We start from the raw sequence: 26,653 nt of genomic DNA on the forward strand, positions 1-26,653 counted from the left end.
CATTTTAAACCTTCAGCTGTATGGCTTTTACTACCATGTAACCTTGTTTTTGCAAAAAGCACCTACAAATACCAGACTACACTTGGTTTCTGACTCAGGTGACAATAGTTATTTTCCTCTGTGTTCAGTCAGAATCTGCCCTGCCAGGTGCCCACACTCTGCTGATCCCCGAACGGGTTGGTGTCTTACCTGTTGCAGGCTCTAGGGGGATGGTTTTTCTGGACAGTGAGCTCTTCATATTGGTGGTGGAAGGCTCCTGCCTGGGTATGGGCCTGGCCTGGCCATTCCCTTTCTTGATGACCACAAGGACGTCTTTGTACAGCTGAGCCTGGTGTAGAACCTTCAGGACATCCCCATGGGCTAAGCCAGCCAGTGAGGTGCCATTGACTGACAGGAGGACATTTCCTCTGTTCACAGTCCCTTCCTGAGACGCTGCCCCCTGAGAAAACACCCTGTGCACCTGAGACAGGAGAGGACAAAAGCCAAGTTCATTTATGACCTCCAGTTAGGGAGATGGTGACTGCTCATGTATAGTGAAGGAATTTTCTAGTGGCAAGTTTTTCTAAATCATGTAACTAGTTGGTTTATCAAAAACACATTCGGTGTGATGGATGGAACGATAAATGTCAGTGGCAACACCTGACATACTTCTGCTCATCTTCTGGCTTGTGTCTAATGTGCCTGGCCCTCCCTGGGGGGCAAAGAAGCTGGCCTTCCTAATGACCTCAAAGGCCTTCAGGTTTAAGTGATGGAAAATTTAAGTAGTTTGGAGAAAAGAAGTAATTTCATAGGCCAATGTGGATTTGTTCAGTTAATTCTAATGCTTAAACATTTGGGTGGACCAGGGTATAGACTGTGTATACATGTATTAGCCTCTAATAGGTCTCTCATTCTGTGTCTGCCAATTCTGTTAAAAATGCATCGCAAAGGTTAGTGAAAATGTGCTAATTTTCCCATTTCTTCTCTTTCGGTGGCAGGAAACAAACACCAGCAGTCTTTGAACTGACTGCTTTGATTCTTGTCCTGACCAAGTTCTGGGGCTGCTGCCTGTGACTTTCCTGAGAGCATCTTGATGTTGTCACTTACCACAATTGGTTTTGGCTCCACATCTGTCCCTCCTGCCACACTGAATCCCAGACTTGAGCCTTCTTTTTTATTCAAGACGATGAAGCAAATGTCTTCTTTATTCTAGTGAAAACAGAGAAAGACTAGTCTATCCCTTGTGCCCGAGTCAGTACACTCTGCTGCGACCCTCCCTGCAGCACAGACCGTGTTGCTGCCAACCCTAGTGGTTCTTTAGGAGCCGTCATGAAATACCGGCCACCCACCCCGAACCCCTGCTTCGGCTACAGGCCCCAGGGAGGGGGGACAGGGGCCCAGGGGAGGGAAGAGAAGCCAGCCTAGCCACTCTAGGCCCCAGGATTGTGTCTCCGAATCTGATCCTAAAGGGAATTCTTTATGTCTTCAATCTAGCACAGTCACTGTCAGCATCAGCGAGACTAGACGGGCCATTTGTTTAATGTCCTCACCTCGTGTTCAGGTCATTACAGTTCCGGTGTGATTACAAACCAAAATATGCTTAAAAAATGTTAAGTTAAAACTAACTCCTCCGCCGTATTGACACTAGAACATTCTTAGCAGTGTCCTAGGGTTAAGTAACAAGACTATCCTGTACCAAAAGATACCTTGCAATAAAAGAGTACAAATTAGCTGGACTGATGTTTCTGATTTTTTTACTTCCTTCACCCATAACCCAGGTGAGATTGAATGTTTCAAATACCCGCATTGCACACCAACAGTAGTAGAAAAAATAACCCTTAAGGAGTGTTTTGATGAAAACAAAAATCACCTCTGTATTCCTAGGGAAGGAACCCAATATTTAAAAAGTGTGTAGTCCAATTGTAAGTCCTGCAGACAAATCCAAAAGCATTTTAAAAATACCTTTTTCAAGAAATTCATGACATTCAAGAATGTCCTGCAGAACTTTTAGGTTTTGGGATTTGACTTTAAGTCAAGTTCAACCATAGCTATGCTCAGACACTGCTCGGTGAAGAGTGATGACTAGGCTTTCTTGACAAAAACAGGAACATACGGCCTTGTCTCATAAATGATCTTTGTGCTTGATGTTAAAATAAGAATACTCACATTTAAATGTCTTACTGGAGCAGAGAGCCAGAATATTTGAAAGTGGCACTCTTGCCTTCAAGGAAGTATCGCTAAAATTTCAGGTTTCTCCAGTTGTGTTTGAGCATACAAACTGCTAGAAGCCAGCAGGCCAGCTGCTGCCTCCAAGAAGCCGAGCACTGGGTCAGGGAGAGCACCTGCACCTTGACGTCAGCTGGCTGAAGTCAGAGGACCAGAATTTGTTCTCTGCTTTTCTGATTTCTCACAGCACCTCCAGAAGGCCACTACAAATTGTTTTGTGCAATCCTATTTTCAGCACTCATGGAAAAAGGCAAAAGCTGGACTCTTCCAGTCTAAGATGGTAAAGACATCTGTGCTCACCACTCGTTTCAATGCAACTCAAGACAGGAAGAACATCAGGGAGAGCAAACTATTCAGATGGAAGTGGGCGTGAGCCCCCTACTGGCCACAACACTCTGTCAGGGTTGGCGGGGGAGGCCCTGGGCAGCCTGGCCACGTGAAAGTCTCCATTTTGGGAGGCTGCTTGAGACTTTGTGGTTTTCTCCTTTGACATTTTACCTAACTGTAGAATGTCAGGAGCCACGGGGGCCTGGCAAAGGGTGACCCCCACCTTGACTGGGAATCCTAGACTAAGACTTGCTGGCATGAAACACTTCTTGTAACGAGTCAGAGGAGGGAGGGAGATGATGGACTAGTCCATTTTACTGAAAGGTGAAAAATACATTTCCTTGTCAATACCTTGCTTTTTTGTCTTGGAGCCTGGATGTTATGGCAGCTCTTAGACCTGGGGGCGGGGCGGCACAGGCGGCGACCCCATTCCCTGGCCGGTGGCTGCGGTAGTTTATGTCCACTGAGGTGGACAGAGGTACTTGGGATATCTACGTGAGAATGGGGAGTAGAAGCTAAGAGGTTTTTTTTTTCTAGTCTACCTGTCTCCTTTCCATCTTGACTCACTTCTTCTCAGAGGCCAAGCCCACAATCCTGGGTAAAGTTAGAATGTCTAGAAGTGGTCTCCGTTGATAGCAGTAATCCAGGTATAATTGCACTCAGGAAATTCTGTTTGTTTGCTTTCTCTAAAATACTCAGGTTCAAATCTCTGGGTAGTTCTAAGAAATTGTTCAGGAAAGCAGTCAGATATGAACCCATGGTGTCTTTTGTTGTTAATTGTCACATCCAATTTATTGAAAGATTATTTGTAACCACTGACTTGAGTTTTTGTCTTGGAGCCTGAATGACAGCAGCTCTCAGACCTGGGCGCGGGGCTGCGCAGGTGGCGACCCAGTCCCCAGCAGGTGGCTCTGGTGGGTCATGTCCACTGAGGTGGACGGAGGTACTTGGCCAGCCTTCCAAGGGGCCTAATTGTGTTTCGAGGACACTCCAAACAAATTCCGAGTTGGGGGCCGGGGTGGGAGAGGATGGTGACTAGCTGACACGGGGGAATTGAAACAGCCGCTTGCGCCAAAGCACCGATCTGGCACCTCACATTTCAAGAAAAAGTCTAGCTTCTGAAACAGGCTCCAGGCAAGACCAGTCACACCGAGCTGTAGAGCTCCCAGCAGCAGGCCCCGTGCTTCCCGCGACTCACCTCTGATTGTGCTTTTGCCTCCTGGATGAGCGTGAGGATGGTCGCGCTGGACCCCACTGCTGACAAAACAGCCTGTAACCTCTGCTGGGCCCCCGCTGAGACGAGAAGTTGATCCAAACTAAATAATAGAAACACGTTTCAGGAATAAAGGAAAAAAGCGGCTCCATTTAGTAAAGGCACATTTAAAAGCATCTCATTGCTCCTAGAGGCAGGTCTTCTTAGTGGGTATTACTGTGGATTCAGGGATCCCGTCAAATGTTAGGGGATGGGTTTAACAGAAAACTTCTGACACATTAAAAAAAATTCTAGACTCGGGAAATACTTTAAAAAGTTAGAAATTTCCTTTTCAACTCCATCTGCACAGGCCCAAATTTTACGGAGGTGCAGCTTCCCTGCCCTCCCACCACTCACGGTGCTTTTGCTACAGAAGCCCCGTTTCAAACCGCATTTTGTCAAGCTCGTCCCTGCTGGCACTTGCACTTTTCAGCAATGACACTCAAACAAAGGGGGGTATATAGGCAGTGAGGGTGCCCGGGATCGGAGCCCGGAGTAGGAGGAGGACATGAAGGGAATCTGGTCAGTGACGTCTGAGGAAAGCGCACAGCTCAGTTGACTGTTCTGATACTGATTTGTTACTTTGGACAAACGGACCAACGGATGGACGGGGGTCAGGCAAGAGGCTACCTTTAGGAGTTGCTGGGTGTGGGCGCACGAGAATGGCTTCCAGATCTCTGTTCTCCTCTAGTAATCTGAAACTATAATAAAACTGCAAAACGTTAATTTACGTAAAAGGAGGGGGGCAGACACTTACTTAACCGACCAGCTTTTTGCAGCAGGCGGCCCCGGGCTGACTTCACCCACGTGGTGGGCTGAATGCGGTGTCCCAGGCTCACTGGCTTGAAGGCTGCTCCCTCCAGCGCAGACCCTGTCCCCTCCCTTCTCGGGGCACGAAAGGGCCGTGGACCCAGTGGGGCCCTCAGCAGGGGCGCCGAGCGGCTTCCTGGGGACGATCTCCAGCTCCGTCTTGAAGAGCACGGCCGTCGGCCCCGCCGAGAAGTCCTCGCTGCAGAGCTTGTCCAGGTCGGGCATGCTGAGGGCCCTCAGCTCCTGCAGCTTCGAGCGGGACAGCGGCGAGTGTTGGGTGTGGCGCACCGAGGACTTGTTCCTCCTGACGGGAGAGGCCGGGGGCTGGGCGGGGGTGGGAATTCCGGAAGGACCAAGGGATTTCTTCGGGTCGGGGTCCGGGGCCTTGTGACCGGCCTCAGCCGGGGCCTGCCGGGGGCCCGTCAGGGTCACGCTGGACGGGGACTTGGTCATCTGGGGGATGAGGGTGCTGGCTTCACTTTGGCTTTCGCTGCAGGAGCTCAGGCTGCGTCTCAGCGACCTCATTGTTGGGTCACTCTGGTGGCTCCCCAAAGCCACACTGCCCGATGACCGTCTGCCAAGGGGAGGCTTGGAGCTCACCGACAAAAAAGGGGAAGCCCCGGACTTGGGGGTGGGCCGGTCGGAATGGGCCAGGTTCTCGAAAGACTTGATCCTCTGCTTGACAGAGAAAAATGAGGTAGATTCGTGGGGCCAGTTCTGCTCGGAGTAGTAATGTCTTCTGGTGACTCTGACCTTGTCGGGGCCGAGGCAGCTCATTTCCTGCCCTGAGAGGGCCTCCCCTGGCCCTGCTGCGGGAAGGCTCCTCTCCTGCAGGGGCTTGACACTGTAGACGCCCTGCCCGTTGGCCAGGCTGAGGACACCGCCTCTGGGCGCCTGGGCCTCGGGGCCGGGGGCCGCGTGCTGGCTGTCCCGAGGCGCGCGACCTGGGCTGTGCAGGGCATGAGCCTCCCGTCCGAAGTGGCTGGAGAACTGGGCGGGCATGGAGTAGGTCCTGGTCGCTGGCCGGGGCGTGAAGTAGGGGTGGTCCTCCAGCGCCGGGCCCGGCGGGATGCCGTTCTGGGCCATCCCCTGGGGGTCGGACGTGGGGTTTGACGTTCGCTGGGAGGCCTCTGCCCTTTCAGTGGGCAGCTGCGGGGACGCGGCGGCGGCCAGCTTCGCGGCGCTGAGAGCCGCCTGCATCTCCGGGGGCCCCTGGGAGGCACGAGCCGGGAGTGCGGACGGCGGGGGACCTGCGCTCGCCCCCACAGACTGGTGGCAGAGGCGGATCTCACGCTTCTGACAGCTGCTCTGGGCCAAGGGCCCTCCCTGTCTGTCCCTGTCCGCTAGCGCGTCACCAGACGCACTCTTGGGCAGTCTTTCTGAAGAAATGTCAATTATTCTCAGCGGGTTGGTCCTTTCCAGGAGATCACTAGCAATTATTTTGCTTTCTTTGTGGCCAGTCACCCCGTCTTGGGCTGCTTTCGGTGTCATTTGGCTGGAGGCACCCCGCTCGCTGTGCACGGGAAGTGGGGTGTCCCGCTTGCTCCCTGCTGGGGATGTACTGCTCCTTGAGGCCGCGGGACTCGCCCCCGAGGCCACAGGGGACGCCTTGGTCTCTGGTCCACCCTTAGGAGGCCTGGGGCCAGCGGGGCACCCTCCGTTGGGGTCTGAGTGGCTCGCCAGGGGGAAGCTGCTGCATGCACCTTGCTCAGGAGGAGTCTTGGGGGAGGTAAGAGGTGAAATAAATGTCCTGATGCTTGTGTCTGATGCTGAGGCCTTCAGTGACCCCGAGGTGGCCAGGGGCCTCCTGGTCTCCAGCTTACACTGGGGACTCTTGAGGGGAGATGGGGCGTCTGTGTCGGGATCCTCGTGGTCAGCTATTTGGGACCGGTGTGACGCCACCTTGGAAAGCATTTTGTGGGAGGCCTGGGGTGAGATAAGGGATTTCTTGTGGTCTGTCCCCCCAGCCTTGGCTGTGGTGGCTGCAGGGGCCTCGGTACTGACTTTGCTTTTGCTTTTGATGCTCAGTTTCTTCAGCTTAGGACCGGATTTGGGTTTCTGACAGTTACTTAAAAGAGTTTCCACTGAATTTTTTTTAGGTGGGTCTTTATTTTCAAGGTTCAGTTTCAGCTGTGGGGGACTCTCAGCCACGGCGACCCCCTTTCTGTGGCTGGAGCTCATCACCGGACTCCTGGAGTCGGGGCTCCTGGCGGGCACCGCGGGTTGCTCCTTTTCAGTTCGGTTCTGCAAATGCGGACTTTGGTTATTTTTATTGATTTCTTTAAACCAGGCCATGATGGGCCTCTTGGAGATCATTTTTGGTCTCGGTAGCAAGTCATCCAGGTCTTGACTTTCTGAGATATGCAGACTTGCCAGGACGGATTCTCCATTCTTAGGGACATCCAGGACAAGGGAGGCCAGGTTCTCACCGGCGTGAACTTCTCTTTCTTGTTTGCTATTTGGGGTTCTGTGATCTAGCAGCTCATGGTCCAAGCCGCCGACCATGTTGAGAGCGCTGAGGGTGACGGGGGGTTTGTGGAGGCACAGGGGGGCTGGAGGAGGCCAGCTGTTGTCCACAGCCGAGCTGGTGCCGGTGCCTTCCACGGTGTCTCCTGCGCACAGGGGCCTGTGGTTCTGCGAAATCCTTGTGTCCACGTGCTCACGTGAGCTTATGTCCAGGAGAGAAAATGGCTGGGAAGAGTTTGGGCTGGAAGGACACGAGGGCCCAGGCGGGAAGGACGTTCTGTCACAGGGACCTGCCACCGCTTCACTCCAAGTGCTGTGCTCCAGGGGCAGAGCTCTGGCTGGAGCAGCACCGGGGACAGCCCTGGCAGGAGCAGGAGTCAGGGGTGGGTTGGGGGAGCCATTTGTGGAACAAATTTCAATTTGCTCCTCCTCAGACTCTGTGGTGTCATCCTTGTAAGAAGACCCATGAGAACGAGGAGGCGACAGGTGGTCCCTGGTGGAAGCTCGTGGGGCTTCAGTGAGTGACTCAGGGTCAGAAGATGAATCCTCAGCATCTCCATACATGGACGAGAGGGGCGGCTCTGTGTTGTCACCCAAGCCTGGCGGGGAGATGCTGTCTTTGTGGAAATTGCTAAAATTTCTAGAGTAGTTGCTGAGAAAGCTTTTATTCACAGTAAGATGCTTGTCAGGATGAACTGAATCCAATACTGACGGTTGAGAGGCCCACTGTGGGGGAGGGGGTGGGCCAGCAGCCCTGCCTGGGGAGGGGGTCTGGCTCCCTGTGACTGGCTGGGCCTCGCAGGAACTTCCGCCTCCCGTTGGAGGCTGACCCTGAGAACCGCCCTCCAGAATCGCCGGGTCCCCTTTCTGAGAGGATGGAAGTCTTGCCTCAGAAGCATCCAAGTCCTTGATGAGTCTGTCGACGTCAGTTCTGGAGCTCCCCCCACTCTTCGGGGGGCAGCAGTGACCCGAGTGACTGCCACACACCCCCTGGGCCCTGTCCGTGGGCGATGGCAGGGCAGGGCCAGGCTGTGGAGCCGTCTGGGATGCGGGGCCTGTTCCCTTGGGCAGAGCAGACTGTGGGGAGTTGCCAGGTTCAAGGATGCCTGCGGTGTGTGAGGCCTTGCTGTGGTTACGTCGCTCCTCCTGGGAGGGGAGAAGGTCTGGTGACTGGCTGGTGCCGGCCAGAGCGGCTGCCTCTGCTTCGGGCCCTGCTCCCCCTTGGGCAGCTGGCTGCCTGCCGTTGCTGGGGGAGCTGCCCTCTGCAGCTGTGGGAGTCTTGCTGAAGTCAGTCTGGGCTGCCGCTGCCTTCCTCGGGGACGGGCTGCATCCCTTGCTGACTTGAGATCGGTCCTGAGGCTCGGGGGCCCTGGGCGGTGCTGGTGCTCCGGGGTTCTCAGGCCTCCTGACTGGCCCGGTGTCCCTCGCGGTCTTGCTGGGGTCAGGGCGAGCCGCCCCCTTCTGCCCCAGGGCGGGGACAGAGCCGTCCAGGTCTGCGTGGAGGTTATAAATAAAAGGCGGGGTGGGAGGGGAGACGGGAGAAAATAGAAAAGCTCTCAGTTAGAAGGAAATGGTCAACAATCTCAATACTTCTGACCTTTTCAAAAGACGACTCTGCAGCCTAAGTGGAGGCCTCTGGCCACTCTGTCTCAGTCCCTAAAATTACAGAGCACGCACATGTGACAGACGGCGCCCTGCTTTGGAGACTCCAGAATAGATTGACTGGCAGAAAGAAACCTTGTTTCTGCCCTTTTTCCTTCCTTCAGGCTATTTTAAGGGGGGGGTGACACCAGCCATCCATCCACTCTGTTGGCAAATGCCACAGGCGTCAGGCTGCTCCTGCAGCCCCAGCTTCGCCTCAGTTCTGCAGAGGACACACACCTCAGGCCGGCATCGGCTGTTCCTGGCAGGGGAGCCTCCTGCTGTGGGCTGTTAGCCACTCAGCAGTGCGAGGCCGGCTGCCGCCTGCTCTTCAGGGCCTTCCTGCTCAGCGTGGGGAGGAGGCGCTTGGGAAAACAGCCCAAATGCTACAGACAGGGCTCACGTCTGTCCGCACTGAGGCCGAGCTCTGTCTTCAAGTCCAGAGGCCAGATTTTCCCAGGGGAGGAGGGGGCTGAGAGGGCTTCTGGGAGATAGTTGGTCCAACAGTGATGAGGAGGAAGACAATGGAATGAAAGCAGAGCAGGACGAGCACGGAGGCTCAGAGGCACTGGGGCCGATGCACGGGGTGGGCTCTGGGGAGGTGCTGCCCTGAGGACGGAGGCTAGTCTGTCCCTCTGGCACAGGCATCTTGCTATAGTGGGGGGGATGGTCATAAAAAAATGAACATGGATTCACTCTTAGGGTCTGAGGTTGGAGTGAAAAACTTGGTCCCAAAGTACGTCTTCTCCAAATGGTGCAGCCCCCCCCATCTCCCACATAAATCATCTTTCCCGCAAATGGATTTTCCCTCTTGAAATCCTATGTCAGTAAGTAACGAATGATCGAGACTTGGCACTGTGCTGAGCTCTCCATGCATGTCATTTTCTTGGAGTGCTGTGAGGTCGGTGCTGGGACCACCTGCTGGCAAGGGTGGGAACCAGGCGCAGAGCAGGTAGCGTGTGTCCCAGGGCACGAGGCTCACAGCCGGGAAGGTGGCCCACACAGCCAGCCCGCACTAGGCCCCGACTGCATGGCCTCTCCAGGGAGTGCACTTGGCAACAAGGTTGCCCCGTCATCACACCCTAGGAGACCGTATGTAACTCTCCAGAGACTCTTTTTTTTTTTTTTAAAGATTTTTTTTTTTTTAATAGAGGCATGTTTTTATTTATTTGTTTATTTGTTTGTTTGTTTTGTTTATACAAGCACTGGGTACAGTCAGAAGCGCGGGAGGGTGAGAGAATTCACCAGAGCCAGAGCGGGGAGCAGAGCAGGCAGAAGGACCGAAGTACACTGCTGAGGGGAGCAGCGGGCGGCAGGAGAGGTCTGCGCGCCACGTGGGACCCTCCTCTGGTGGCCGGGGAGCAGCCGGGGATCGAACTGGGGCCTCAGAGGCCGCGGGAAGCTTCGCAACCAGCGCTCAACTGCTGTGCCACCGGGGAGGCCCTCTCCAGAGACTCTTGGGGACGGGTCTAACTCTCCCGGGCCCTGTGGCAGGCCCAGATCCAGAGTCTTGGGCTCCTGTCCTCAGCTCAACCTTTCAGAACTTAAAGGGCTTAACTTCTCTGCTTCTCTGGTGCCAACTACTGGGAAAGGGGGGGGGGTGTTTACACATGAGGCAAAAGGAGGGGATTTTAAAGGCTGTCTTTGGGTTCAGATTTGCTCACTGACCAAACCCTAAGAGGCTGTTCTTGTTAGTCATCCGTCTGTATCACCACGTGTGTGACTCAGAAGGGTCTTATCTGAGGGAGATGCAATCATGTGGAGACAGTCCTTGATGTCACCTTTCAAAGTAATCCTCCACTCAGAACCCCTCCAGTGCCCAAAATGGGGAAGAGTGTTGACTCAGCTGTGGCACATCATGGGGTGGAAGGCACAGCAGGCTTGACAAATCATGTGGTTAGCACAGAAGGACACGGGGGATAGGGCACAAGTTCCCAGCCAGAGCAGGTTATAGGGGCACCGAGGTGACTTGGGGCCCAGATGGCCTGTCAGGCCCTGCATCCATCATGCAAGCCTGGCAGGGTCTGGTTACCTTAGCAGGCTGCTCAAGGATGATTTCTGTGGGTCATGCGGTAAAAGAGGTAAAAAGGTAAAAGAATGCCAGATACTGGGACCACCATAAAGTGATTTTTTTTTTTGTGAAGGAAATAAGCACAGGATGAAGATGGCTATATTCCTGGTATATATACACCCACACACCCACACACACCCACACACACACACCCCCACACACCCACACACACCCACACAAGGCTTCAGGGAGTACTGAAGTCTTAGCAGAGATTTTCTCTGGGCCTAGGGTGGTTCTTCTGGTTCCTCCCACTCCCTCAACTTTTGTTTCCTAAGCTTCTATAATAAACATGTACTTGACTTGTAAGAGTTATTTAAAAATTTAGTGACAAGAAAAGGGTTTACACTCTTCGTACTGCTTCAGCACTTTTCTCTGAGTAGCTTTTGACAACTCTTCAAACAGCCACGGAGGACACACTCTTTCTGGTTTCTAAGAAAGAGGATTCATTATTAAAGGAGTATCAATTATTGCTGGAAAGCTCAGTGGCTCTAAAGTGCAGATCGTACAACCAGCACCCACTTGTCAGCGGACTCTGTGTATAAAACAGCACGTTGGATCTTTCCTCTCCTTAAAAAGTGCCTCAGGAATATTGCAGGTGCTCATGCAGATATCTCACCGCATGCATAAAACACACACACACACATATGACCATATATAACATGTGTTCTTAGGAAAATTATACAGTGACTGCACATTTTGTACCAGACAGTGGTCCAAGCAGAGTAAGTGAAAATCTCTGACTCCTCTAAACAACCCCTGAGGTGTGTGACCTCGGATGGGAGTTAATTTGCCCAAGTCACTCCCCTGGTCAAATTTTGGGGCTGGGAACCCAGGTGCCCACATGCTTAACCCCTGGGCTGTGTATATAAAAATTTGGAAACTTAGGAGAATGTTTTGATTTTAAAAAAGGTAAAGTGTTTCTCCTTTTATCAGTTATCAGTTAAAATAGGATATATTTTAAGAGACATTCTGCGAGGGACAGGGAGGAAGAGAGATGAAAACAGGGAGAGAAGAGCACACGGGCCTATGGCGATGGTTCACGGGTGAACTGGCGGTGGGGATTTCACGGGAACACACAATGATGTAAAAGATATAAGTAAAAAAATAAAGTATAAAAAAATAGGATCTGTTTTGATGAACATCCTTTCCTCACATTGGAAAGCAGAGAAGCCATTTACAATAGAAAAAGGAAGGCGGGCTGCTGCAATCAGCCAGGCTGTCATCAGGACCACTTGGTCATAGAGAATGTTCTAACTGGGAAGGAGAAAGCGTGACCTCCAAAAAAGATAGAAGCTCTAAAAATTTCAGAGATTCAGTCATTTAGAATCGCTGGTCCAACACTTCAGCTGTGGCCAGGGTACCTAGAGGGCCCCTTGGTGCTAACACAGCTCAATACTCAGTCCTCACAACGAGGACATTGTATGTTAAGGGATGGAATTGTAGCCAATTATAAATAAATCAGCCAATACATCATGTTAAAATATGTTAATCAGATGTTAATGGGCTCTGTCACATATATTAAATAGAATCCGTTCCTGGCACTAGCATTTACTGGTTGCTCAGTAGGGGCTAAGAACACACAGCTGCTCCTTTCTCAAGGCTCATCGCCTGTGGGAGCCTGGGGTGGGGGTGCAGAGAGGAAGGTACCCACAGATTGCAGCTTGGGAATGAGTGCTGTGACAGGGATATGCAAAGCACTATGGCATTCGGGGGCTTGGAGGTGGGAGGCTAAATGTGTATGTCATATGTAACATGGGGCCTTAATATATAGAAACCTATTTCTATAAGGTACAGCCCCTCAGCATTCAGAAACACTTGGCTAGGTAGAATAAGAACTTCCTCAAGTGGTGAGGAAGCAAAGCATTTTCTGCAGTAGAAAGCAAATTAAAAAGATGTTGAGCTCAGTTGAAAAACCATACACCGCTCCTGGGTGGCTCTCCCCTGCCATTCCAAAGCAAATACAGATTCTAAGAAAATGGGCCCCAATGGACAAGGAAAATGCCCTAGTAAGAGGTTGGCCTCAAAACATTATTGTGAAAGGTGACATCAAGGAGGTGCTACGGAACTTTACCTTCCCCAAATAAAAGCCTTTTAACAAACACTTTGCAACAAAGTCAAATTGCTAACAAAAATTGCCTGTACAGGCTTGTTCAGCCAGTGAGTCCAACTGAAACAAGAAATCACAGTAAAACAGTAAAGAGCCTCACATGACAACACAGACATCAGAGGCCTCCTGGCCTGTCCTCCTGCGTGGTCATCCAGGTGTGCGCAGGTTTTTACATAGGGCAGTTCTAACGAGTGAGTGCTTTCTCGCCACCACCTAGTTGCTCAGGCGTCAGGTGAGCCCTGCCTTAGGCCAGGGGCCCCTTAAGCACTGGAGGGAGGGCAGGGCTCCTGGGAGGGTCCAGTCACTGGAAAAAGTGTTCCTGCCCCCACTGCAGATTGAAAGTATGAAATTTTTCATAGAGAGTTTCACTAACAAGTAGTGAAGTCATTTCATGCAGCTTGATTTTGAAAAATCATGTTTGCAATAGTATTTTGGATGATGGTTCTAACCAAATTTATATTATACTAAAAAACTATGTATTTTTTTCTATAGAAACTATAGAATATATTAACATAATATCTGGTATATTGTGTTATCATCATACATTATGTAACATATAATCATGTAGGTTTCACAAGGACAAAACAATCTTACCTGACTGGGGCTGTTGCCTGAGCTCCAGTGCAGCTTCTGGCAAGTTCTCTGGGAGGTGGTCAGCCTCTGGGCAGTGCAGAGCACAGCCGGTCGGGGCACACCCATCCCCGATGGTCAGCTTTCCCAAAGGCTCCTGGCGCAGAGACAACCACGAGTCAGAGCTTTTCAGGGTCTGTGCTTCCTGAGACATCCCCATGCAGAGGAGGCAGCCTGGTGTGGGGAAATCTGCACCCTGGGCTGGGAGCCATGAGATCCAGATTTTGGATGATGACTCTGGGTTTAAGATTCTGTGGAAATTAGATGGTCTGCTCACTCTTCCCAGGCTCCATTTTCTCAATTTTAAAATGGGGGTGGTTAAGGAAATGCAAATTAAAGTTGCAAAGAACTATCACTTTACACCTGTTAGGCTGGTGATTATAAAAAATAAACAGCAATGACATGTGCTGGCAAGTATGGGGAGAAATGGAACCCACACGCCCTGTCGGTGAGATTGTAAAATGGTGCAGCCACGATGGGAGACAGTGTGGCGATTTCTCAAGAAATTGAAGACAGAACCACCATATGGTCCAATAAGGGCATTCTGGGTAGCTACCCAAAAGAACTAGGTCTCAAAGAGATAACTGTATACCCAGCATGAATTGCTAAAATGTGAAAGCAACTCATGTCCATCAATGGATGAATGAACTAAATGTGGGCGTGCGCACACACGCCGCACACACACACAATTTAGCTTTCAAAAGTAAGAAAATTCTGATGCCTGCCACAATATGGATGGACCTTGAGCCCATTATGTTAAGTGAAATAAGCCAGCACAAAAAGACAAATACTGGGTGATCCCACTTATATGCAAAGTCCCTAGAGCGGTCAGATTCATAGAGGGGAAAGCAGAATGGTGTTTGGCAGGGCTGGTGGGGAGCAGGGGAGTGAGCAGTGGCAGCTATTGCTTATGGGTACAGAGTTTCTGTTTTAGAGGATGAAAACAGTTCTGGAACTGGACGGTGGTGATGGATGCCCAACATGCGAATTATTAGTATGTGACCTGTCTGCTCAGAATTATGTGGTATTTTACCAAAATTAAAAATTATGAAAAAAAAAAATGAGGATGACCAGATTTGCCCTAATACCTAGGGTTTGAACTAAAAGATGATTAATTGAACTAACAGTCATAAAAACAGCATGTAGCATGCAAAAGCGTATGCCGGTTAAGGTATTGTTGTTACTGTCAATATTTTGCAAAGTTTTTAGTGGAAAAGCAACTCCCATTGGTGGTTAGGGAGAGGTGGAATCTGATTAAGTGAAACTGACATTTAATATTTCAAAATTTCACTTTAGCCAAGTGTCTATTCTTTTATTTCCCTTTCTTCTAGCTAACATCTACTATACAATTTTTTTGAAGCAAATTTGCCCAAAAGTTAAATCAGATTAATTTGAAATTTACCCTCTGAATTAAGGAGTCATAAAGTGGCCCAAAGGTGGCAGCAGAGGAAAGAGGTAAAATAGTGTTTTTCAGCTATTCTTGCAAAAAATTTGTTTTATAAAATATCAATTATTGGTTGAGGGGAATCTGCACAGGATTTAACTCCACTGATTTTCTAGTTCTGTATTTTCTATTGAGTAGGCATATATGTAATACAAAAACAGCAGAAGTTTTTGGAATGAGATCGAGGTGGCTGCCACCCAGCACTGGGAGTATATTAAGCGCCACTGAACGTGGTTCACATTGTTTTGTGAATTTCATCTTACAAGAAAAAGGTATTAAATAAAAACAGCAGAAGATCACTAACACATTTACCAAAAGAGAAAGCTTTTCTTTAAAAAAAAAAAAAAGCCTCCAACATTCAAGAGTGAACATTTTATGGCAATGCATTCTATATTTTTTCTCATGTATCAATGAAAGTTTGGAGCTTAAAATTGTTATGAGAAAAATTAAACTTCCTTTGTGCAAGTTACAGTGCTGTTCCACATTTTTACTAGGCCCAGTACAAACTTATAAAGGCTCTTACTTTAATAGATGTAAGTTGTTATGAATAAAAGACCTGTTGATGATACTTTTTAAAGGGAGTTTTTTTTTTTGGTCAAGATTTATTTATTTATACATACAAGAATTGGGGTACAGGCCAGAGGTGTGGGGGGTGAGAGGATTCACCAGAGACAGAGTGGGGAGCAAAACAGGCAAAGTGACTGAAATACACTATTGAGGGAGCAATGGGAGAGACAGGAGAGGTCTGCTGCACCATGTGGGTAGCTCCCTGGCCGCGGATGGAACTCATGCTGCAGGGGCTGCGGATTTCTTCCCAGGTTGTGTCTTAACCCCTTGCACCACCAGGGAGGCCCCTTAAAAGGAGTTTATCTACCAGTTGAATGCTACATTTTAAAACACAAATGTTAGCTGAAGGTAAAAACTACAAGAGGAGGAAAAAAGATGTGTTTCTATTTCATATGTAAGGGTAACAAAAACCCCTTTGGCCTAGTGTATTTTTTATGACTATATTTTGGGGCCTATCTTCACATATGTTTATATAAATCGCTTGAACACAAGTGCTGATAAAATACAGGCCGCAAATCAGCTCGCTCTCCTCAGAGAGAAATGACTTTTGTTGAGGACGGGATCATAAACAATATTGGTTTATTTGACTCTCTCCTTGCTAAAGTGGAGAGATATCGAAATAAAAAAAAAAGAGCAATTCTGTAATGTGCAGCCATTCTACATACTTGGAAGCAGTAGTAACAAATAATATTCACTTGTGTAGAATGTAGTGCATCGTAAGCCCCTCGGTGGATGCAGGCCCGCCCATTCTTCCCTGTAATACGACAAGGGTCTGGGCAGCTGCAATCATACATAATCCCTGCAGAAAGCTTAAAAACCTGGGGTCACTCAGAAGCCTTCAGCCAGGATAATCACGGACAACGTTGCTCTACTCGGCTGAGAGACACCGTCTCTGTTTGAACACACTGTGGCTCAGAAAGGCTCGATAACCTGCCAGCTAGTCAGGTTTGCCTTCACCGGCCTTAAATGTCCTCCCCTCATCAACCACAGGCCAAATAACCGTGACCCCGGCCAACCTGCCCAGAGGGGAGTCAGCTCCCACGCAGTCAGCGGACGGACAGGAACGGCTGTCGAAAGCTAGTTTTCCTGGCATCGCCCTCTCTTTCAGGCAAAAGGCCCCACGCTTTCCCACGCACTCCACGTCCACCCACGCGGCACGCACTCACAGCCCAAGCGACTAGGAGAACTTCACCCACCGTCTCCTCGGTGCCACCTGGCTGCACACCCGCGCTGGTCACTTTGATGGACGTGGCCTGGACTCTCAGGTCCAGACCCTGTGGGTCCACGGCTCCATCCTTCGGGCTTCCCGTCTCTGAGCTGCCTGGCCTGGTCTCAGCCTCAGGCTTCTTGCAGTGGGGGCTGATTCGGGCCACCGGTTTGTGCCCAGATCCCAGGCTGTCATTCTTCTGTGGGGGGGAGCCGGTGCTGTCTGTGTTTATCAGGTTCTGGGGGCCCGTGGCAGCTCTGTATTCTAATTTGGGTGAACTCTTAGATCCTGACAGTTCCTTCCTCCCGGAGCAGCCGCGGCCATCCTTGGGGGCTGCTGCACAGGCCAGTAGGTTGGCTGAGCGGGAAGGCGTGTCTCCCGTGCCGCCCGGGCATCTCTCCACCCTGTCCAATGAACTGCCAAGGAGAGGCACCGAGGAGGCCTTGCTGACCAGCGTTTTCTGGGGATATTCCTCTAGGTTGGTGGTGCCTGGACCCTTGGCAGAGGTCCTCAACACATGCCTAGTATCGTCCTCTGTCAGAGGCCTGCTGGGGCCAGAAAGGGCCCCCGGGAGGGAAATGCAGTCCCCTTCACCATCAAGCTCTTCCTCGTCACTGGCCTCATCACCATCGTAGCAGCCGACCCTCCTCTGACGGAGGAGAGGGTTTCGGAGGGCCTGTGGGCTCCCAGGGAGACTGGTTTGTCTGGCAACTGTCACCTGCTTGTGGAAGAGCCCCGAGGCCCGCTGGCTTCCGAGTGCCACAAGGCTGTTGGCCCTGGGTTTGCCTGGCTCCTTGGGAGCTAGTGAAAGTGGGGAGAGAAAAGTCAAACGAAATCAAGTTTTCCAACTGGCCTGGTCTTGTCATCGCACCCCCCTTGTTACACAGGAGCATCCCCACATGTGCAGATGCCAGACCACTGGTCACCGGGCTTAACCCATGAGGTTTCTTGAGGTCAGCAGAGTGGACAGCCAGCTTCCCTCTCGCCTTGTCCTACTGACCTTTCTTATTTATTTCCCCTCAATCTCAGGATTGCTTAATTTAAACCTCTATCATGTCTAATATGCTGCTGGGGTGCAGGCCGGATGCTGATTTCCTCTTTAGGATGAGAATTCCTCCCCAGGAGGATGCTGAGGAACCGAGGACAAAGCCCATGTACTTGAGGCCCTTCCTTCATCTGCAAAAGGGGGTCTTGATTACTGAGTATACAAGTTCCTAAGCATGGTGCAGTGAAGCCTGACATAACTACTGACCCTCCAACAACCCGAGAGTTAGGGGTGCTGACCCCTCCCCACCAATCAAAAATCCACATGTGATGTGGTGGTGGAAATTTTATGGGGATTACACCCGAGGGGAGAAATCGAACATTTTACAAAAATGTAACAGTGACGTAAAAAAGTATACATATTAAAAAAATCCACATGTAATGGATAATTGGCCTGCAGTATCTGGCCAATTCAACCCACCCACAGCTGAGGTTGACTGTGTGAAAACGGAACCCTCCAAAAACAACCCATGGATAAGTGGACCCGTGCAGTTCAAGCCCGTTTGTTCACGACTCAGTTGTATGTATAATCTACACAGACTCCACCCAGAGGAGGGAAGCGAGGCTGCTCCGGGAACTATTCCTATCTGCTGAGTGGAGTGAAAACTAACGTGCTTCCATCTGGGCATTTCTGTCAGACACCAGAATAAGCTCATGGGCTGATCCAAATGAGAGCCAGCGAGAAGCTCATCTTCTGCTTCTCCTAAACTGGGTGGATTTTCTTGTTCAGAAGTTAGAAATGAAATAAAGGAAACCACCCATGCAGCAGTCTGAAGAATCAGCATGATTCCCACACTACCGCGGAATGTTTGTGGTATAGAGTATATTCAGAAGATGCAGTATAATCAATGAGATGCTAAAAGCCCTATTTGATGACAGGTTTTATAAGTTCTGGATCTTTCACTCACTGCTTCTCAAAAGGGCTTCATGAGGGAAGGGACCTGAATTTGGCTGGGATTCCCTTAAAGCATAGTTTGCCGACCCTGATCTGATCCCACTCTGGAAAGAGCATTGAAAAGGGGTCTGGCAACACCCCATAACACTGGGTGAAGAAGGGGACCCCCATCTATTTACTGCACCAGCAGCGGGTCATTAGCCACAGGCTGCGTTCCCCAGGAGCAGACTGAACGTAGCCGGAGGGAGACCCCGGCTTCTGCTCAGCCAGCGGCCAGTTCTCTGCGCCCCTCTCTTGGCACAGCACCGTCATGCAGAACCCTGCGTGGCCACACCGGCTGGACAGCCCCGCCCGGGGGCTTGCTTACTGGAGGTGCTGGGTGGCAGGCTGCTGTCCTCGGAGGTGCTGCAGCCACTTCCTGGGTGCTCCTCGTCCTCAGAGCCGGCCACCACAAAGTCTGACAAGGGGCCTGGGCCGTCGTGGGCAAAGTACTGGGAGAGCTCGGATTCCGCAGTCAGGGCGTCCTGTTGAAGAGAGGGTGGATTCGGGGACGGAGCACAGGAAGCGGGTTATTGGATGGCAGTTACTTCCCACCTCTCCGCGAACACTTTGTTCTAACCGGTGGTCATTCAAAACAGCTGTGATAGTAAACACCCACTTGCATTTACTTTAGGATGACTAAGTTAAACAATGAATGAATGAAAAGGCCACGGGCGCTGCCAGATAATATTTTTAAGAGGTTTTTTTTTTTGGAGGGGTGGGGGCATGATCAGAAAAGCAGCAGCAGCAGATCAAGCATCCCAGGAAAAACCCAAGGGAAGGGATAAGAAAACAGATTGTAATTCCAAGCCAACTGGTCGGCCCATCGGTGAAACAAAAAACCAGGGGTTTGAATCCTGTACCCTGATCCACTGGAATTGTGAAACGGGGTCTCCTTAGGAGCAATTTGCAAACTACCTTTGTACAGCAGCTGCTCAGTTCTTTTATTTTGTTGTGCTATTCTTTTCCTGGATGGATTTTCAATAAAAGAAACACACATTTGTATATTTGTTCTCAAACGAGTACTGTTTTTGTTTCCGTTTCCTGTGTAAAGTGGCCAAGATGACGCACGGGCACTGATAGGAGCTGGGCCCCCAGGCTGGACTTACAGGCTCCAGGAAACTGCTGGGGACCAGCTAAGGGGTCAACATACACCTTGACTCACCTTTTTGGCCAGAGAGGGACTCTTCAAGGGAGTACCTGTTGGGGGGAAAAGCACCAAATTGTTAAAACAATGACACTCAAGTGCTCGCATAAAGACCCACATTCTTAATTATAAAAGAAGGAACCAAACATTCAACAGAACCCTCTCTGCTTGACTGGCATGGGTGGGCCATAAGCACAGGTGTAGATGTGTGCCAGTCTACCCAGGCACCCGCTCCCACCCCCATCCCATCTCCCAAGATTCTGCTCATGTTTCAAGTCCTAACTTGGAAGCTGCCTTCTCTACTATGATCCCTGCTGTAGGATAATTTCTTCTTTTGAATATCCCAAGTATTTTACACTGCCTGTGTACCAATTTCTATATACATTGTGTAATTTAATTATGAGTAGATACATCTCATCTCCCTACCCAGAAGATTTAACTATCATAGGGCAGAGCCTTTCAGAGATCTGACTCCATAGTGCATGGCAGGGCACCTGGGTCTGGGAATTTCAATGATATTTGTTCAGTTCATTGGGGGATGCATGAACGAGGGGCCATCACCCATGGAACTCATGAAAGAACTGGGGGAGAGTTGGATATCTATTTTAAATTCTATGCCTTGGGCAAAAAGATCACGGGCAAGAGATCGTGGCTTAATAAACTCTTTCGTAAATGATTAAGTGGATATATTGGGATTATAAGAGGACAGATATCAGGGAGATCCGGGGCTTGAGCTGGGTGAATAAAGAGCCCATTATGACTGTGCCCATTTTGAATATATTAATTATGGATGCAAACAATCATGGTTGCCAAAAAACCCTCTGCCTTCCTGTTCCACTGACAACCAGCAAATCATGTCTCAGTTCCTTTTCCTCCTGATATCAGTAATATCTCAAGCTCAGAAATGTTTGTGGATCCCTTTTCCGTTTTCGTTCTCCAGGAAACATCAGTTTTGAAACTTGATGCAGTGTCTCATTTTAAATTCACGAAATTCTTACTATCACAAATCTTTTTCTGCTTGATTTTTCCACACAAGAAGCGGGAAATCAAGCCTTTTGCATTCTCTCTTACCCTTCTTGAGTTGCAACTTTTAATTCATGTAAAGACACCCCAGAGGGTTGCACAGTTTGGTGTTAATTCATTTTCCTCTTGAACATGTCAGATGAATTGCACATGAACACATGAAATGCTGATTTTTGCAAATTATCTTAAATTCATATAAGAAGCATGCATGATTAGAACTTTAATAAAGTCCATTAAAAATGCAGAAATCAAAAGTAGCAGCTATGAAAAAGCACAGAATTTCTTTGACAGTTACTTTTACCCAACTTGGTAACAGAGAATTCAATAATATTGTATAGGGAGTGGCCCCATGAGGGAACTGAACGAGAAACGCTTTTCTGAATGTTGAATGAAAATGTGTGATTACTATACCTAAACCAGGAGAGGAATTGGCCTCTTTGCTCTCCTGATAAGTGCTGCGTGCTATCACTTCATCCATTTCCTGCTCGGAAACCTGATTTTCAGCAGAAAGCACAAATTAGATGGTTTTACTTATTTATTTCCCCCAAAAAAGTACCAGAGGACCAGAGTCAGAGGCTGAGCACAGATAAAGATGCAAACTATCAGGCCAAAGGTTTCAACCATCTTCTGAAGCAACAGCTCAGAGTATATAAGAAGGACAGTTGCATTAACTGAACGCTTTCTATGATGTATACAAAAGAAGACTTCACTCGATACCCAGGTGCATTAAGCAAAGAATTCAGGTGCTATGGTTACTCACAACATGGTGATATCTACCTCCTTCTAGAACACTACTTCTCTGTTCAAAACTTTAAATACTTTCAGACCTACATAAAACTTGCCAGAACACAAGAATACTACTCTTCATCTGAATTCACAATTTTTTTGAAAGATTTATTTATTTATACAAGCACTGGGGTACAGGCCAGAGGTGTGGGAGGGTGACAGAATCCACCAGAGACAGAGCAGGGAGCAAAACAGGCAGAAGGACTGAAATATACTGCTGAGGGGAGCAGCAGGTGAGGCAGGAGAGGTCTGTCGTGCCATGTGGGTATCTTCCTGGCCAGCTGGGAATCGAACTGGCGCCACAGAGGCTGTGGACAGCTTCACAGCGCCACGCTCTACCCGCTGTGCCACCGGGGAGGCCCTGAATTCACTATTTTTAAAAGACATTTTGCCACATTGATGCTCATACCTTCCCTTTGCACACATATATACATATTGCTTTCGCTTTTTGCTAAACCGTTTGGGAGTTAGTTGCTGACATCATGACCCTTTACCCATAAATATTTTAGCATGTTTCTCTTAGCAAAAAGGGCATTCTCTTAAATAACCCTGGTACTGTTATAAAATTCCAGAAATTTAACATTAATGCAAAACAGCGGTCTATTTTACATTACATATTCCAAATTAGCCAACTAGTCTAATACTTTCCCTCAGAAGTGCTACTCAAGGCACGTCTGCAGAATGGAAATCATGTGCAGAGTGTGAAGCCAGCCTGTGATAAGGATTTTCCTTGAGAATGCAAATCACACAGCTTCTTTCATCAACATTTTGTTAGGAAACAATGTCACCTGAACTAAACAGGTACACAGTGATGTAGCTGATTTGCATTCTGGGACACAGTCCCTATCTCGTGGCCCTTTAGTGGACTGTCAAGGACCAACTTCTCTGCACAGTAATGCTTTGAAAAAGATACTGTTTGGCAACCCAGAATTTAACTTGGGATCTACTTGTCATATCTCTTTAGTTTCCTTTAATCAAAACAATCCCTGAGCCTTTCTTTCTCTCTCATGATACTGATATCTTGGGAGAAATCACGCCAATCCAAACCCTCAACGAGGAGCTGTCTGGTAGCTTTTTCATGCTTAGATTTAGACTCTATTTTTTTGGCAAAAAACTATCAAAAAATCATTCTTCCCCAGCAGTTCATGGAGGCACTCAGGGTCAATGCAGCTCATAAGTGGTGAGGATAAGTCTTCCTGATGAGGAAGGAGTTTGCCAGATTTCTCCTCTGGATTTGTTGGGTCATTAATGTGTAATCTGTGAGGAGAGAGTTTGAGGCTGTGTAGCTATCCTGCTCCTTGATATATTTTAATGGATGGCCTTAGCAATTTTAATGGCTTTAGTGTCATTGGTTACTCCTGTCTCAATTATTATTTTGGAGTTTCTAACTTTTTTTTTAATAACTTTTTATGGTTATAACTTTTTTTAATAACTTTTCTTCTCTTTCTATATTTATGGGCATCATTGTAGAGCCAGGGAAGTTTATTCTATCAGTTGCTACCCATGATTGTCATTATTTTTTGGAAACTTTTAAAAAGACTAATATGTAATGGAATATATGCTACTTTAAAAGACAATTAGGAAATTGTCTAGAGTTTCTTTTGTCAAGACAGGAACATCTTAAACTTAGAACAGTAACTTTGTATATAGTAAAATAATATTTTGTATAAATATTTGGATAAGCAGAGCAATTTCTTGTCATAAGTAAATAAAAATTTCTGTAAAGGATTCAGCATTCTATTTTAACCTAACAGATAAATCACAATCATATCGTGGCCTTTGTGTGATACTGTCTAGTCGGCTTCACAGGAAATAAAATTGTACCTATGCATGCCCACAGCTACTCACTTAGGTGCCTGTCCCCGCCATAAAGCCAAGAGTAATTTTAGAAAAATGAGTCAGGGAAAGTATCAGCTTAAAGTAATTACAAATTTTTCTTGATACTAGACTTTCAATATCTGCATCTGTTTTTCTAAGTGGGAGAAAAACGGTTGGGGTTTGAAACAAGTGAAAGATTTCCTGGAGAGTTCTATTCCTGCTGCAAACCCCAATCCCATTTAAAAATGGACCTCCATTTCTTCCACTTAACAAAAGCTAGAAACTGCTACCTGAGCAGGTCCAAATCGTAGCTTGTCTAGACCTAGAGGGCTTGAATATCCCAGCGGGCAGCCAGCACTGCAGTCATTATGAGAAACAGGAGAAAAGAAAATCCTTGTGGTATTTCTCTTGGAACAACATGAAAACCAAGAAGGCACATACATTCAGATCCAAATGTATTATTGGCATGAAATGCTGGGGTAAGTGGTACAAAAATACATTAAACATAAAATGAAATCTTGACCAAAAGAAAAATACAGTATGATATTACCGCTAAGAATGCCATGTTTACCTAGGAAGAAACGTGAAATCCAGTCAAACAAATACTGCAAGTTGGTTTTGCTGGACATTTCTCCAACACCACCGCAGACGAGCGTTTTACTGTGGCTCGAAACAGCTCAACGAGTGTGATCCCAGGGTCTCAGGCCACCAGCACATTAGGATTCTTGTGCTTTGTACAGAAACACCATTTTGATGTTTGATTATATTGGCAAGTTAGGCAGAAGCATTTGGGTGGAGATGAAGTGGACCTCCAGACAAATGGTGACCTGCCTTATGCTGGAGAGGGCTTTGAAGTCAGACATGCCTGGGAGCCAGGGCCGGCAAACCACAGAGAGCTTATTTTCTATAATGTCGCTGAGGGATGTGCTAGGTCAGCCGCAGCTCACTGGAGCGCTTCCTAAGGCGGCAGGGGCTGTGAGCACGTGGGTGGCGGATCCAAGAGCGGACCCGGGGGAAGGAGCAGAGTCTGTTCTTGCTGTGATGATCAGCGTGTTAAAAGTGAGTCAAAGAGAATCATGGAGAGGGCAGCAGAAGGAAGCAGAATAGATTCTGAAAGGAGACAAAGGAGAACATAAAGGAGAAAAGTGGGACGTGACCAGCAGGAAATATGGAAGAAGGTGGAAACAGGACTTGATTTTATATTAATGGCATTTACTCAAAATGTTTTTTCCTAAGCATTTTTGAGAATGCAAGAAGACAAGAGAAGACAATCTGGAAAAAAAAAAAAAAAGCTGTGGGGTTGACTTGGAGTTAGTTTTATGATGACCTTGGTGTAAATGCAGGGGCGGACACTGTTCCCGTGAGAGCGGTGAGAGCAGTAGCTTGTCCTGGGGAAAACCATTTACGAAATGACCGCCAGTGCGATGCTAAAAATGATGTCTCTAGGTTGTCTCTGATGTGCACAGAGGAAGACCACAGGGTTTCGTAGCACAGACATCTGATGCTTCAAGTGGCTAACGGGTTATCAAACCACATAGCCTGGGGCCATTTAGGACAGAATCACATTATACTACAAATCATACAAAGGGCACGGCCATATGACAGACATGGGAAGAGTTGCTCTACTTAATGAGCATTTTGTATGGTTGAAACGTTAAATCTCAATCACTGCTGACTGCTGAACAACACAGGGTAAAACTGTGTAGATCCACCAATACAGATTTCCTTGTAAACAGAAGATGCAAACTTAAGGTATCAATAAATCCAGTACCGTGCTATATGTATATTTTCTTTGATTTTCTTAATAACGTTTTTCTCTAGTTTACTTTATTGTAAGGACACAGTATATAACACATGTAAATACACAACATCTGTGTGAATGACTATATTATGGTGAGGTTTCTTGACAATAGGAAGCTGTTAGTAGTTAAGTTTTGGGAGAGTCATAAGTTATGCCAGGATTTTTAACTGTGTGGAGGGTCAGTGATCCCCAAGTTGTTCAAGGTTCAACTGCATAGTGTTTAAATTTAAAGCTAATTTTAAGGGATTTTTATTTATTTTTTTTAAGATTTATTTATTTATGCATACAAGAGCTGGGGCACAGGCCAGAGATGCAAGGGGTGAGAGGACTCACCAGAGACAGAGCGGGAAACAGAACAGGCAGACTGACCGAAACACTGCTGAGGGGAGCAGCGGGCGAGGCAGGAGAGGTCTGCTGCGCCATGTGGGCTGCTCCCTGGCTGGCCAGGGATGGAACTTGTGCTGCAGAGGCTGTGAATTGCTTCATAGTGCGGTGCTTAACCCCTTGCGCCACCAGGGAGGCACTAATTTTAAGGGATTTTCACATTGAGTACTCAAAGTGAAAAAAATGAATGCTCAAAGTAGATTGTGTTGTAACTACCCAAATGTTCTGTGGGTAGCTCAAAAAATTAAAAGCAACTAACCATACAAGTTTAGAAGAGAGAGGACCCAATGGCAGCAGCGTTCAGTGACCCAGGGGCCATGGAAGCTGCAGGCTCAGCGGTGTCAACGGTGCAACACTGATGCTGAACGAAAACCAGTGAGCTCCTGGCTAATTACAAAGGACTCAGGTCAAGAATGGCCTGGATGGATCATATGGTCCAAGACTCTCAGATTATCTTGCTGCAGTAACCCAAAGAGGGTATCTCATCAGAGAGAAACAGCCAGCCAAGAGATACTCAGAACCCAGCACTCCAACTTCCTGCCAAGTTTTAAATATACCAAGAACATGGTTAACATTTTTGTAGAATATTTTCTAAAAGTGTGGAAATGAAACCCAGATCAATGATTCCTTTTCCATGTGTATCAGTGACCTTGGTCACTGTGTGGCCACAAGCTGACTCCCATCCTCACCCTGATGTCCCAGCCTGGGGAGATGATCTCACTCCAGTACACACTGTCCTAAGGATATGTGTGTCGTGCTGCTGGGGAAACAGCCAAGCCATCTACCCAGACTCAGAACATAAGTACATCACCTTTGGGTTAGGGTGCCGGCCGATGACGAGGCGAACAGGCCCAGGGGGGCATTTGCTTAAGATGGCATGGACTTTGCTTAAAGCAGCATGGCGAACGTTGACTGAGTTCACTTCCAGGATCTGGTCTCCACGACTAGGAAGGGAACATGACAGTCAACACTGCATTGAACAGCTTTTT

At 48.3% G+C, this 26,653-nt stretch overlaps 1 protein-coding gene across 5 annotated transcripts in view; it reads right to left on the reverse strand.

Moving 5' to 3' along the window:
* The window catches only part of PDZD2 (PDZ domain containing 2), a 319,093-nt gene that overhangs the window by 6,369 nt on the left and 286,071 nt on the right, over positions 1-26,653 (reverse strand). For all 5 annotated transcript variants that reach the window (XM_054688246.1, XM_054688247.1, XM_054688245.1 and 2 more), the window contains 10 exons: positions 26,476-26,608; positions 21,287-21,368; positions 19,871-19,905; positions 19,034-19,190; positions 16,717-17,528; positions 13,474-13,606; positions 4,542-8,553; positions 3,731-3,848; positions 1,087-1,188; positions 190-460 (listed from right to left, as the gene is read on the reverse strand). In XM_054688246.1, the coding sequence (XP_054544221.1) occupies positions 190-460; positions 1,087-1,188; positions 3,731-3,848; positions 4,542-8,553; positions 13,474-13,606; positions 16,717-17,528; positions 19,034-19,190; positions 19,871-19,905; positions 21,287-21,368; positions 26,476-26,608 (5,855 nt within the window). The remainder of the gene's footprint in view (positions 1-189; positions 461-1,086; positions 1,189-3,730; positions 3,849-4,541; positions 8,554-13,473; positions 13,607-16,716; positions 17,529-19,033; positions 19,191-19,870; positions 19,906-21,286; positions 21,369-26,475; positions 26,609-26,653) is intronic.

Source organism: Talpa occidentalis, unplaced genomic scaffold (genome assembly GCF_014898055.3).
Source record: "Talpa occidentalis isolate TD23 unplaced genomic scaffold, MPIMG_talOcc4v2.1 talOcc4.6, whole genome shotgun sequence".
NCBI lineage: Eukaryota > Metazoa > Chordata > Mammalia > Eulipotyphla > Talpidae > Talpa > Talpa occidentalis.